General features: G+C 38.1%; 1 protein-coding gene across 4 annotated transcripts in view; it reads left to right on the top strand.

The window, feature by feature from the left end:
* Window positions 1-13,278, top strand: part of lrrc69 (leucine rich repeat containing 69) — a 28,154-nt gene that overhangs the window by 14,135 nt on the left and 741 nt on the right. Inside the window, exons 8-11 of one of the 4 annotated variants that reach the window (XM_087295872.1) lie at window positions 5,943-6,010; window positions 8,831-8,940; window positions 11,928-12,422; window positions 12,533-13,248. In XM_087295872.1, the coding sequence (XP_087151998.1) occupies window positions 5,943-6,010; window positions 8,831-8,940; window positions 11,928-11,938 (189 nt within the window). In that variant the 3' untranslated portion in view covers window positions 11,939-12,422; window positions 12,533-13,248. Of the gene's footprint in view, window positions 1-5,942; window positions 6,011-8,830; window positions 8,941-11,927; window positions 13,249-13,278 lie in introns of those variants that run through there. The other 3 variants (XM_087295877.1, XM_087295875.1, XM_087295874.1) reach the window with 3 other exon arrangements.

The following is a 13,278-nucleotide window of genomic DNA, read 5'->3' as shown; positions in this document are numbered from 1 at the left end:
AGCTGTGTCCAGTCTCGTGAGTCCATCTTTATTGCTCCAAACATCACTGGTGAGGGAACATCACTCTGTCCAACAAATGAGACGTTTCCTAATCATTTTTTTTTTAAAGTTTCTTGCCTTACAAAACCTCACAAAAAAGGTTTGATGGCATATTAAATTCATTCATTCATTTTCTTTCGGCTTAGTCCCATATTTATCAGGGGTCGCCACAGCAGAATGAACCAACAACTATTCTGGCATATGTTTTATGGAGCGGATGCTCTTCCAGCCGCAAATCAGTACTGGGAAACACCCATACACTCTCCCACACACAAACACTCATTCACTCCAGCCAATTTTGTTTACCCAATTCACAGATAGCGCATGTCTTTGCACAGTGCTAATCACTGGCTCAAAACTAACACTTGCTATGAATTTATACACCCTCAGACCATTCCAAAACCATTCAAGAAGATTATTTGATAAAATTTTGGTTTTGGTGCTTTATAAAATGCAAGTGAATGAATACCAGGAATTTGAAAGGCAAAATATTGTTAAGATTTTTTTTTTGATGGTCCCTATTGCACATTTTGTTGACTAAAACTTGCGTTGTAACTACATGCCAATTAATTCTCATTTGAGTATTAGTTGACTGTCTGCCTATACTGCTCTTTCAGCAGACATTTACTGCCTTAGCTTAATATGTAAATATTCTCTTTTAACATCTATATGACCATGTCTATTTTAGTACTTTTAAAAATTTTTTGATAGATTGTATAATTTTTGTATTGTTTTTTCTAGGTTGTTAAGGGACAACAGATGAAAAATAGCCTTCGGGCTAATTCTGGTGCATTGGCAGAAATGCTAATTAATGTACACTGTCCCTGCCAAATAAACAAATAAAAAAAAATAAAAAAACTATAAGAAACTTTCCCAGTACGTCAACTTACACTAACCCTTACCCCTACCTAACAGTCTACTTATAATCTTATGAGAATTAGTTGTAACTTAATGCAACATAAATTCAACAAAATCCGTTAAAGGGACCATCAAAAGAAAGTGATATCAAAATATTTACTAAATTAAAACCTGTGACTCCTACTACTGAGATTTTGAGGTAGTGGAAAATCTGATGTAATATACATGTATGTGTATCTAAAGCAATGATATGCACAGTAAAAGGGAATTTGCAGTGTACTACAATTAAAATTAACTTCCGATGTAATATTAAAACAATAATAATAATAATAATCACACTGTTGATTATCATACTGTATTATAATTATCACACTGTTAAATTTATAAACCAAGTATTTTACATTTGCTTCAGTCAAATAAGCGTCATCTTTCATTTTCTGTATTTTAAAATATTCACTCATTCACTCAATTTATTTTCGGCTTAGTCTCTTTATTAATCTGGGGTTGCCACATTGGAATGAACTACCAATTAATCCAGCATATGTTATTACGCTGTGGATGCCATTCTAGCCACAACCCAGCCCTGGGAAACACCCATACACTCTTACTTTCACACACACACACACACACACACACACACACACACACACACACACACACACACACACACACACACACACACACACACACACACTACGACCAATTTAGCTGATTCAGTTCACCTACCGCATGTCTTTGGACTGGAGGAAACCGGAGCACCCGGAGGAAACCCTTGCTAACACAGGGAGAACATACAAACTCCACGCAGAAATGCCAACTGACTCAGCCTGACAGTGCTACCCTTATACTTATAAAATCTGAAGTGCACATTGACAATAATAAAATTAAGCACTCTTCTTTGTAACAAGAGAAAATAAATAATATGTTCAAAGAAATGCTCGGTTGTGTTTTTAAAATCAGTTTTTAACAAAGTGACAGGGTTTGTCCACATTTTACCTAAAATTAAGTTAAAAGCATTAGAAAATCTGAAATAATTCTCCCTGTGACAGGTCTTCATGTATATTAACCCTTGAATGTCATAATGTTTTTCAATTTTACATTTTACTTCTTGTGAATCGTCTTTTATTATGGATGTCTTTCATTTGATCCGATCCTGTCACTTCTCCACCCCCCTCTGAATATGACCGGCGTGGGTCGATTTTCAGTCCTACAACCAAGCCCTGTTATCTTCCGAGTTCAAGTATTAAAATTAGCATCATTGATTGGTGTATTGGCCTGCTTCTGAGAAGGGGAAAAACAGCTACTCAATACCACGCAGTGAACCACTGTCAAGCTAAGAAGAGCTCTCTCCAATCAGGGAAATCTATTGTCTGGCATCTTATGCTGAATGAGGGCTCTCCTATTGAGCTGCTGGCACGACACCAAGGCGTTGTCAACATGATGGTTGTACAATCAATCTGTTGCAGCTCTCCTGTGGGCCACTAGGGGGCACTGTGTTTCTCCGGTAAACTGACTGTCCTGAATGAAATACACTGAGGCTGAGACAAGTGTGCCGCAAGCCTGCGTTTGAGTGAAGGTCTCGGCCGTTAGATCGCCCCCTGGGGGCTGGCTGCAGTACAAGTCATAAAGCCCGCCTCCTCCGTGTTAATGAAGGAGACTTGAGCCCAAATAAAAAAATTAATTACACTTGCAATAAAATGTCCCGAAAGATGGTTCTGGTCGATTAAGGCACTGATTATTGTGCTGAAATAGGTGCAGATACTCATTTTTGTAAACAGTTTGTTTTTAGCAGTAATTTAATGCTGGGCGTGTCATCGTGATTAACAGCAGTGATTGACAGTTTCTCAAAGCGCGGCGTCTGAGCTTCGGTAGAAGACTGAAGTGTTATTATTCGATTTCTGTGATATTTTACTATGACAAAATGAGTTCAGCAGTAAACTACAGTTTCTGACATACATGATCTGGTGGAACACTGTTTATTCGCTAAGGTCAGAGCTTTTTTCGGGCTTTATTAGTTTGCTAATAAACGCCTAGCCACCCAGATAGCAAAATACACTGGGGCCAGTTCTTGCCTGCCGGAGACTTACCCCTCAGACTGACTACCTCTGCTGGACCTACTCCGGATGCCTGGACTCACTGCCCGATTCCAGCCTGAGTCAATTGAGCCAGATGCGGCGGCCGAGCGAGCAGGCGCTGCCGCATGCGAGCCGGAATCAGCCCGCGACGCCGCGACTAGGTTATGCAAAAAAAAAAAAAAAATCTGGTAACCAAAAGTAAGCTGGGGATTTACCTCAGGAAAGCCTTTCAGCAAACAAAACTCATAAATGGCCAGAAATATTTAAAAAAATGTGCATTTTGCTGAACATACACTCTATGTTACCAGCATGATCTCACAAGAAAACGTAACTATTTTAAATTTTGATGAAGATGTGGCTAATTCTTACAAATTCTTGCAATTTTAGTCATTTGAAAACCATTCATGATTGAGCAATTCACACCAAAATTTATAAACAAATAAGACTGTACTAAAAAACAAAACATTTTTGTGAGATTGTGTTGACTTCACACACACGTATCCACCTGATCCTGTATTTCAGTCTGAGAAATCAGGCCAAAATCAAAGCCAGAACTTACGCTCTTAAAGCAAAAGTGCACCTGTGTTTTACATTATTCACAGCAGCCTTAATATATTGATAAAAAGAAGGCACATATTGCCACTGAGAAGCATTGGAGCCATGTGAGCTTTGTTTTTCAGTGTGGGCTGTGAATAAATGAGAGTAAGTGTTAGACACAGGCTTTGAGGTGAAGATGAGGCTGAATCATCATCGGGCCTCTCCTCATTAGCTGGAGCGCCACAGAAAGGCCCTTTCGCGGTGGCAGTTTTGGGTCATTCGCCCCTTTTTCCGAGTGTAAAAACACCTCGTGTTGTTAAGAGCAAGAAGACACAGAAGAAGCGAAAGAACTTCAAAGAGCAAACAAGCTTTAATCTTGTTTCGTGCTCTTTGAGAGTTTCAGCACTGACAATAATGACTGTAGACTATCCATAGGGAATTATAAACCTGGGCCTCTCTTTCGCACTTTCGAGAGGCTTTGTTTTCCTCGGGAAAGTTGGTTTTCAAGTTTTGTAATTTGAGACAAACTACAGCGGATGCACTGAAACAAACAAGCCTTTGATGCTCTGAAGGAAAATGAGAAAGAAAAAAAGGTCAGCGAATGGTGTGTGTGTGTGTGAAGACACTGACGATGAGCTCTCTTCTGTAAGTCCATATTTATATTTAAAAAATAAATGAAATCAAAGCTGAATTGCCTTAAGAGGCTGCATTATTAATAAGCGCACGTTATATACTTCTTTCTGATAGTTCATTAATATGCTCGACTTCACTCCATGAGATGACCTTTACATTGTACACTGTCAAACATTATACAATCAATTAGTCCTGACAGCATATGTTTTTATGTCATTGTAAATTATTAAACTAAGTTTATCATGTTCTAACTTAATTTTATGAGTTATGCAAGCTGTTTTAAGTCAGTTTAAGATATTATGTTCAGTGGACTCATAAGGTTAATCTAATTCAGCTTAAAATTTAAGGCATCCAGGATTTTTTTTTTTTACAGTGTACCACTTTAGAAACCACTGCTTGCCAACAGTAATTCAATGCTTATTAATGTAATAAAATAGTCAACAGCAAGTATTAATAGAAGTGTTACCACTAGCAAACATCCTGATGCTGCTGTTGAAGGTGAACTTGGCCTCTTCAAAGGTCTTCCGTGTTGTTTCAGGATTAAGGATTTCCTCCAAGTCCTATTTTTTTTCTCTCTCCTTGAATATCCTGTTTCACCTAGAAATATGTCACACTGAAGTTAACAAAAGATTTCACTCCTATATATGGGTCAACAAGGATTTTTTGGGGGGAGCAAACTTTACAATGATTTAAAGACACACACTTAAATATCTTGTCAGGCATTTTTAAAATAATAATTATTTGATGATATATTTGAACATTGTGATCATTTAAAATATGATTATTTTGGGTATAATCTTGTAGATTTTAATAATTATGTACTGTATATAAACTTAAAAGTTGAAAAATGAAAAAAAGTATACCAAAAAGACAATAAACTGGGGTGCAAAAAAAAAGAAGGAAAGAAAAAGAGAGAACGTCATTAGAAGTAAATTTGGCTTGTCATCACATTTTTTTAAATATTAGTTTGAACAACAAATTAAGTCAAACTTTATTTTTTAAAACTTCATTTGTTCCCATTTTGTACAATTTGTTAAAATTTATCACAAATGTTCTTCACTTTTAAGTGTTAGAGGCTAGATAAGCAACTGACATAACTTTCCCCTCTTTTTGGTTCACACAGGTACCTCTAAACCAGTGGTTTTTCAAAGTGGGGGTCGGGACCCCTTGAGGGGTCGCAGGACAATAAAGGGGGGTCGCCTGGGGGTTTCCAAAAATCTTATTAATTTTTATTAAACCATAAGAATTACCATATTTTATCCATAACCTACTGAAAAGAAAAAAATAGTCGTTTATAGTTACTATATACTACAGGGGTGTCCACAGTCCTGGAGAGCCAGTGTCCTGGAGAGTTTAGCTCCAACCCTAATCAAACACACCTGAACCAGCTAATCAAGCTCTAACTAGGTATACTAGAAACTTCCAGGCAGGTGTGTTGGAGCAAGTTGGAGCTAAAGTCAGCAGGACACCGACCCTCCAGCACCGACTTTGGACACCCCTGATATACTATATAGTTATTATAGTAGCTTTACTAGTTCTATTGGATTGCACCCCTGGGGTAATTACATTATATTAAAGACACAGCAATAGCGTCAGATGCAGCAGATACTTTAATGTCTAATCATCTTGGTTTATCCTGCCCTGTTTTGCAGCGAAATATGACAGAATTTCACATACTCAAACTCTTGTGTGACCACGGCTTAACTCCACATTTGTAAATATCATACTGTATATAGTACCTCAATATTCCCAGTCAGCATATTGTCTTGACCATGCCCTGCCATCTGTTTTCTCCACTAGTCCCTGATGGTTCACTGGCCTGAGGACGCTGCTGAATGTGAGAGGCAGCTGACACCAGCACGACCCAGGTAGAGGCATCTGTACGCAGGATTTTTTTCTGGAACACACCGCGCCTGTGGCTTTCTACCTCCACCGGCTCAACATCTGTTTCATATGGAGGGACACGAGCAACGTCCTTGAGGAATATGTCCGCTGTATTCATTAATCTCTCTATTTCAGTACCACAGCATCAGTCGTTGGCCCGTCATATGTTACATTTACCCTATCGCACTGCCATATGTCTGGCTCACATGTGCACGCGATTAGACTGAAGATGAAAACAGGATTTTGACATTCCACAATCATTGCAGATCAATCTGCTTGTTAAATTGGGTTGTATATACAGTAATACAGTTTCCAGGGTTAAGCCTTTGCTTATTTCAATTGAGAAAACTCAACTGCTATTCATTCATTTTCCTTCAGCTTAGTCTCTTTTATCAGGGGTCGCCACAGCAGAATAAACCGCCAACTATTTCGGCATATGTTTTACGCAGCAGATGCCCTTCCAGCTGTAACAGAGTCCTGGGAAACACCCATACAGTTACGCATTCACACACACACTCATAAGCTACAGCCAATTTAGTTAATCCAATTCACTAATGTCGCGGTTAGATCACAAAATTTTTATTGTCAGTTACAAAAGTCGCTATGTCACTATGTGCAAATTCAAAATCTTGACTCGTTCCTTCATGATAAATCATCCAATGACGTTCTTTCCCAAAGCAGTCACTAATCTTGCCATTTCGTATCTCAATTTGAATTTTTTTTAACCTAATTTCAATCTCAATAAACACTGATAATTGCTGACAATTGAACTTGTGGATTAAACTTGTATTTTCTTTTTAATATTAAGATATTTTCTTGAATAGTTTCTGGGATATTTTCCGACCAGGGTTGCTTATTAAATCCCTTGTCTGAACTTGCCACGAGTGAGACGTAGAAAATAAAAGCACATCAGCCCAGAGGAAAAATCAGATGCTCAAGACATAATCTTTAAAGTAATGACATATTAAAATGTTAATTATATATTAAATATATTATATAACAGAGGTTTGTGATTCAACAACTACAGTGAAGCATTCATTAAATCCTCATTTTCCACAAAGCAAAATAAATCATCCATGCGTATAGTTGAGTGGTGGACTCAAACAAACAAAAGGAAATGTTTTATATTTATCTTGTAAACAATATCTTGTTGAAACAAATTTCATTTTGTGAAATTTTATCTTAATGTTTATGTGTCTTTTGTTGGTCAGATATCTATAGAGAAGAATAATGAATTGAGGTGAAGCGCTTCAAAACAAGTGCGCTTTATCTGTTAAAACACAAATTGCCATGTAATTAAAATAATAATAATCTAGCCTAAATAAAATTGAAGTGAAACTTTCACCATTTCAGAGAAGCCTTTATCAAACAGTTTTTACTATTAATGACAAATTTGAATAAGCAGGACATACTTTTACAATGTATTCACAGCACCGAACATGTTCCCAGATTACCTCAGAAGAACAAACTCTGTTGGAAGGATGAGAGAATTCAGAAACTCGTTGTGAGAATGGAGATGTCCGCATATTTGTGCCAGTCTGTCAAATAAAATTGCTTAAAACATCTTAATATTTTAAAAAAGGTAGTTAAAGTTTGCATAACCAATGATTGATATTATTATGACCCACCCATAAACAAATATGCAGCCTATTGATTGAATACCTGAACAGCGCATTACCGGCAGCGTCCACTGACATAACTGAGAAATTATGTGCACCCACATGACGGAACTCATCGTGAAGAACAAAAAAAAATTAAACACGCTAGACTTTCTGCGATGGTGTCGTAAGGCGTTACAGGCATAGTATCGGTTGTTGTTAACTATTGCCAAGTTCAGACTGCATGTTTAAGCTCCGATATTGACTCATTTGTCTGCAATTTTTGAGAAATCGCAGACAAATGGCTGAAATCACAGGCAAATCGGTGGTCGTTCATGTGAGGGACAATCGCACAGTATGAACTATCAAGAACGCGATATGAGAGAATTGCTGATGAGTCGCAGATGCCTGTGAGATACTTGGCATGCTAAATATCTGGAGCTGTCGGCGATTCCAATCATGCCGTGTGAAATATTGATTGAAAATAACATCCATGATCACCTACAGCCAATGAGAGAGCAGCATTCAGTACAGGTCGAAAAGTAAAAAAGTTGAGGAGAGATTGTTAATTCTCTTCAAAAGTCAGGTGAGCAACACAGGTTTCTAAAACTAAAGCCTTCTTTTTTCCATTATGTAGTTTGTAACAAAATATATATTACATGACCTCACGTTGTTTCCATGTCACTTCCCGCATTTGTTTGGTTGTGAGAGGTGGTTTGGACAAAGTTGTCTTTGATTCTTTCTATTTTAAAGTCATACAGTGTGAGCACCGACAGAACGCTAGCCCAGATAGCCATGCAGTGGGAAAACATCCGTGACATGACTACTTTGAAAATCATGCAGTCTGAACTCGGCATATGCCACATTACACAAGAAGAAATTATTGAATCTTATATCACAACATCCATTTGTCATTTGCACAATCCCCAAGACACCCTAAATCAAGGAAATGGTGCCGAAATCATGACAAATTCCTGTGATCTGACCGGAGCTTTACATGTCTTTGAACTGTGGGGAAACCAGAGCACCCAGAGGAAACCCACGTGACCTGTCATTTATTGGCCAATGCTTCTTAATATCACACATAAAAGCTTATTTTTTGCATGTATTCATGTCGAAAACTACATCTCAGACACTAATATTTTAATGATTTATTAAAGATGAATCACTGTAAACATTACAATCATGTTTTTAATAATATTACAGCACATTTGTTGCTTCGCTTTTGGCATCTGAGAGTTTGGACCCAGAAACTGTGATGTGTGATGACAGATTTAGCAAGCGAATTGACTGCCATATTCTTCACGCAGCATACAGTAGGTCACTGTTTTTTATTTTTATTTTAGTCAATCTGAATGTTGAATCTGCATATGGACTTATTGCATGTTGTGTTGTAGTGCAGCATATGGTTGGTCTGGGTTTACTCCAGCAGGTGTGTTTGTGGAAGGAAAGCGCTCCGATCGCTGGTGACGGGCAGCACTGCAGCCGTATGTGCTGGATCACTGCCAGCCTAATTGGAGCACCTGGTTTAAGTCAAACCCCTCAACCCACCCATTAATGCTACTGCTCTGTTAATGCAGGGAATGTCTCCGAAATGAAATGATGAAGACTCTGAGCCATTGAGGCTGTTATTCTGATGGTCTAGTTTGGAGGTAGTGATGAAAAAGCTGAGATCTGCTGGTGTGGTTGTACTTTCTGATATAAATTATAATCAATGGCTTCATATAGAAACTTTAGCATGCTTTTGGAACTTTTTATTCTACAAAAGATTCTTTAAAGCAGAAAAAGATTCTTTAGATGGTTCTATTTAGAACTCTTCACTGAAAGATTCTCTGTGGAACCCAAAGTGGTGGTTCTTCATTGGCTTCTGGGTAATAAGGGGTTTGCATACATAATTCACAACTGTACATTATTCACAATAACCTATGGATGCTATTCCACACTGTTATATTGGGAACGGGTAGTGTTTTCTGTCAGTATTTCTTTACTGAATTGTATTTTATGTACAATCACAATGCTTGTTTGCCGCTCAATGTTTAGCTGGAGGGTTACTTTCGCCTATAGTGTTGTCAAAAGTGTGACATTTTAAAAACATCCATTACCTGCCAACATTTGAGCACTGTTAAGCATGTTGTTAAACACCCCTGATTGGCCATTGTGTTCACATGGTCAACAGAAATGACTGTGATTGGCCATGAAGGTCATTGGTTTACCACTCTTCACCGCTGTTCACCAAGTGCAAACACAGATACAAGGACATTAGAGTGCTTCAAAGCTGTGTAGATCGATTAATCCATCAGTGAATTGCTCATATGTCAGCTCATATATAGACCAGCTGATCGGTGTTACTTTGAAATGCTTCAGTGTCCCTTGGTGAACAGCAGGGAAGAGTGGAGATCTTCACGTCCAATAACACTTCTGTTGAACACGATGGCCAATCATGTTTAAGAACACTCTTAAAAGTGCTCAAATGTTAGCATGAAAATTTCAGAACTTGATAGCTTTGACAAACCTACATTCCCCTTTACGCACTGGGAGTGTTCAGCCAGACTATGTAACTATTTAATGTATTGTCAGAAAAGTGACTAATTCCTCCATATTCCAATTCATAATATGAGGAGTATCGCCAAACCCCACTTCTAAACTCAATCCTCATTAGGGATGAGCAAATCATACTCAGACATGGTGCAGAACGAATCTACACTGTTATTTAGCATTCCTTAAGCACATAAAGCTAAGCTACTCTCTCAATAAAATCCATGTTAGCCATTTAGCATTGAAGCTAGAGTCACTGGGCAGACAGAGGCCCTGCCCATCATGCGTCTTTTTTAAATGAATTTGATGGGCAAATAAAGCGAGTAAGCTCGAAATGTTTACACGTCTATTTACACCTGAATGTCTTGATTTATTTAAGCAGTGGTTCCCAAAGTGGAGTTGGTAGGATCGTGAGACAATGATGGGGCGTGTGGGTTGGGGGCTTGGTTGCTTGGTGATTTCCAAAAATCTTAAAACTGTTATTAAACTATTAGAATTATATTTTATCCATAACCTACAGAAAATTAAAATAGTTTTTGAACTTATAATATTTTCAAAATATACTTAATATTTAATAGTTACATAAAAAACAACAATGCCTCATTCACACGGGGCGTCATCGTCAACACTTCCCATTCACTTTTAATGGGTGATGTTAGGCGTTGCCGAAGTGCATTATAGATCCGTCTGCTTCACTTGCTGCAGAAATTGGGACTTTCTCAACTTTTCAAGCGCCGACAGAAGCATCAGCCAATCAGATTGCTGTATGCAAACACACCAACTCAGACAATAGCTGATTGCTGACTAATTTTCATTGGCTGACTCTGCTATGACGATCGCGTCACCCCCAACTTCTTACACACCCTCTGTCAAGCATTAACGCTGAAGCCCTATGTGAATGAACTATTAGTTGCAGAAGATTGATTTTACAGCACATTGTTAAACTTTGACACCTTAATGCCACTCACATACATTAAAAATGGAAGTTAAGCCCACAACTGAACATGGAGGATGATCTCCAAGTGGCAGTGGAAGTTATACCAATAACAGTCTTGTGCTGTAATCATTGTGCCCACCATTTACATTAAGTGAGGTTAATATTAAATTAAACAAATAAATAATGACTATAAAAAATGATATGGTTGTTAGACTGTTGCACTTTTTCGTGTTTTCAATGTATTGTGTTTATATAGTTCCTATTAGTGTGTGCACAACATTGGGTGCAATATTTGTATGTTTATATCCCCCTCCGAGCGAGTCCAATTGAAGTGTATTTTAGGGGTCACAGGCTGAAAAGTTTGAGAACCCCTGATGTAAAGAATGGTTGCTTTTGGAAAACAATAATAAATGAGACCCACTTATGTGCTCAAATGGAGAATCTATTGAGGATTTATTAACCATTTCCACACCTGCTGGGATGCTGTTTTTTTTAAGTAAGCAAAGCAAGCTTCTACGATGAAGCTCCTGAAAGAAATTACGTTTTGGGCTGATTTTGTTCATATATGATGTCACAGCAGTGTACCTACCTTGCCTTAGATGACCCAAAAAAAAATATATATATATATATAATTTACTTATTATTTACTCACCCACAAGTATTTCCAAACCTTTTGTAAATTTCTTTCTTCTCTTTAAGTCAAAAGAACAGTGTTCAACAGAAGAAAGGAACAAGTACAAGCATAAATGATGGCATAATTTTCATTTTTGCGTGGACGATCCATTTAAGTTTCCTGTGATTCACTAATCTTCCTTTCTCCTGTATTCACAGGTTTCTCTTAACAGACTGGCTTCATCTATAAACATCTGTCTGGAAATGCCAACTTGATGTGTGTCACACAAATGATCAGCGGAAAGAAAGAAAAAAGATCAGTGCAAGAAAAAAATTCCAGCACGATCCATCCTTGACACATTCAAGCCGGTAAAGAAGAAAAAACCCTCTTCGACAAGTCTGAATAAATCACTCTCGCTCAGACAGACAAAAGACCCTCTGTAAATATTTATCAGGAATCTATATAATTAAACGGGCAAGCGCGTTATGTCAAATGTGTCAGGTCCTTCGCAAAGCTGAATAATATAGTGGAACAGCTTGGTCAAACATTTGTTTTAGATGTGGGCGGCATCAGTCATTGTAGACGGATGGATGGGGCAGAGAAACACATTGCTGGAAGAAAGCACAGCGTATGAAAAACAAAGATGCAGAATACTGAAGAAATTACAAAGGGTAGTCAATCTCTGCATGATTAAGGCAAGCATGGCATTGAAGGTGAGGGTGCAGCTACGGTTCGCTCAAGGGGAGAAAATGAACATGGTTGGGTTGGCATACAGAGTCTCATTTACATGGGCTACTGTCACACATTTATCTTGTATCCGCAGGGCAAATGGTGAATACAGCCGCACACCCACATTGCCTACAGGTACCCTGAGCTAAGTATGCCATAGTGTTTTCTTCTGCATCAGTTTTTGAATTTGCATTCCTTCAGTATAATGTAATAGAACTCAATGCAAGCCCACCCCCCCCGCCCCCCATCACCTGCCCCAAAATTTCTTTTATTCCCACATTCCAGAGTTTAAAGTCACATTGAAATGGGCATAGATGTAGCTTTGACATTTTGATTAAAAATTATGTGGTTGGATGAATTCATTTACATATAACTGGTTGAATCATTCACAGTAAGATTTAGAATGTGCATTTATAAAATATAAAATATAAGAATTTGCTTTGGGTTCATTTAGGGTTTTTTGGATTTGTATTTCCAAAACCGCAGCACGGTGGCTCAGTGGTTTGCACTGTTGCCTCACAGCAAGAAGGTCGCTAGTTCGAGTCTCTGTGTGTTTCTGTGTGGAGTCTGCATGTTGTTCCTTTTCTCGTTGCATGCTTGTCCCACAATGACATACAATAATATAGGTGAATTGGGTAAAACACAATTGTAGTAGTGTGTGTGTGTGTGAATGAGAGAGTATGTGGGATTTTACCAGTGATGGGTTGCAGCTGGAAGGACATCCGAGGCATAAAATGCTGCCAGAGTAATTGGCGGTTCATTCTGCTGTGGCAACCCCTGATAAATCATGACTAAGCTGAAGGAGAATGAGTGAGTGTTAAAGCAACAATAATATGTTTC

Source organism: Danio rerio, chromosome 19 (genome assembly GCF_052040795.2).
Source record: "Danio rerio strain M-AB ecotype USA chromosome 19, GRCz13ab, whole genome shotgun sequence".
NCBI classification, from domain to species: Eukaryota; Metazoa; Chordata; class Actinopteri; order Cypriniformes; family Danionidae; genus Danio; species Danio rerio.
Note: the sequence above shows the minus strand (reverse complement) of the source record. Positions and strands in the feature narration are given on the sequence as shown.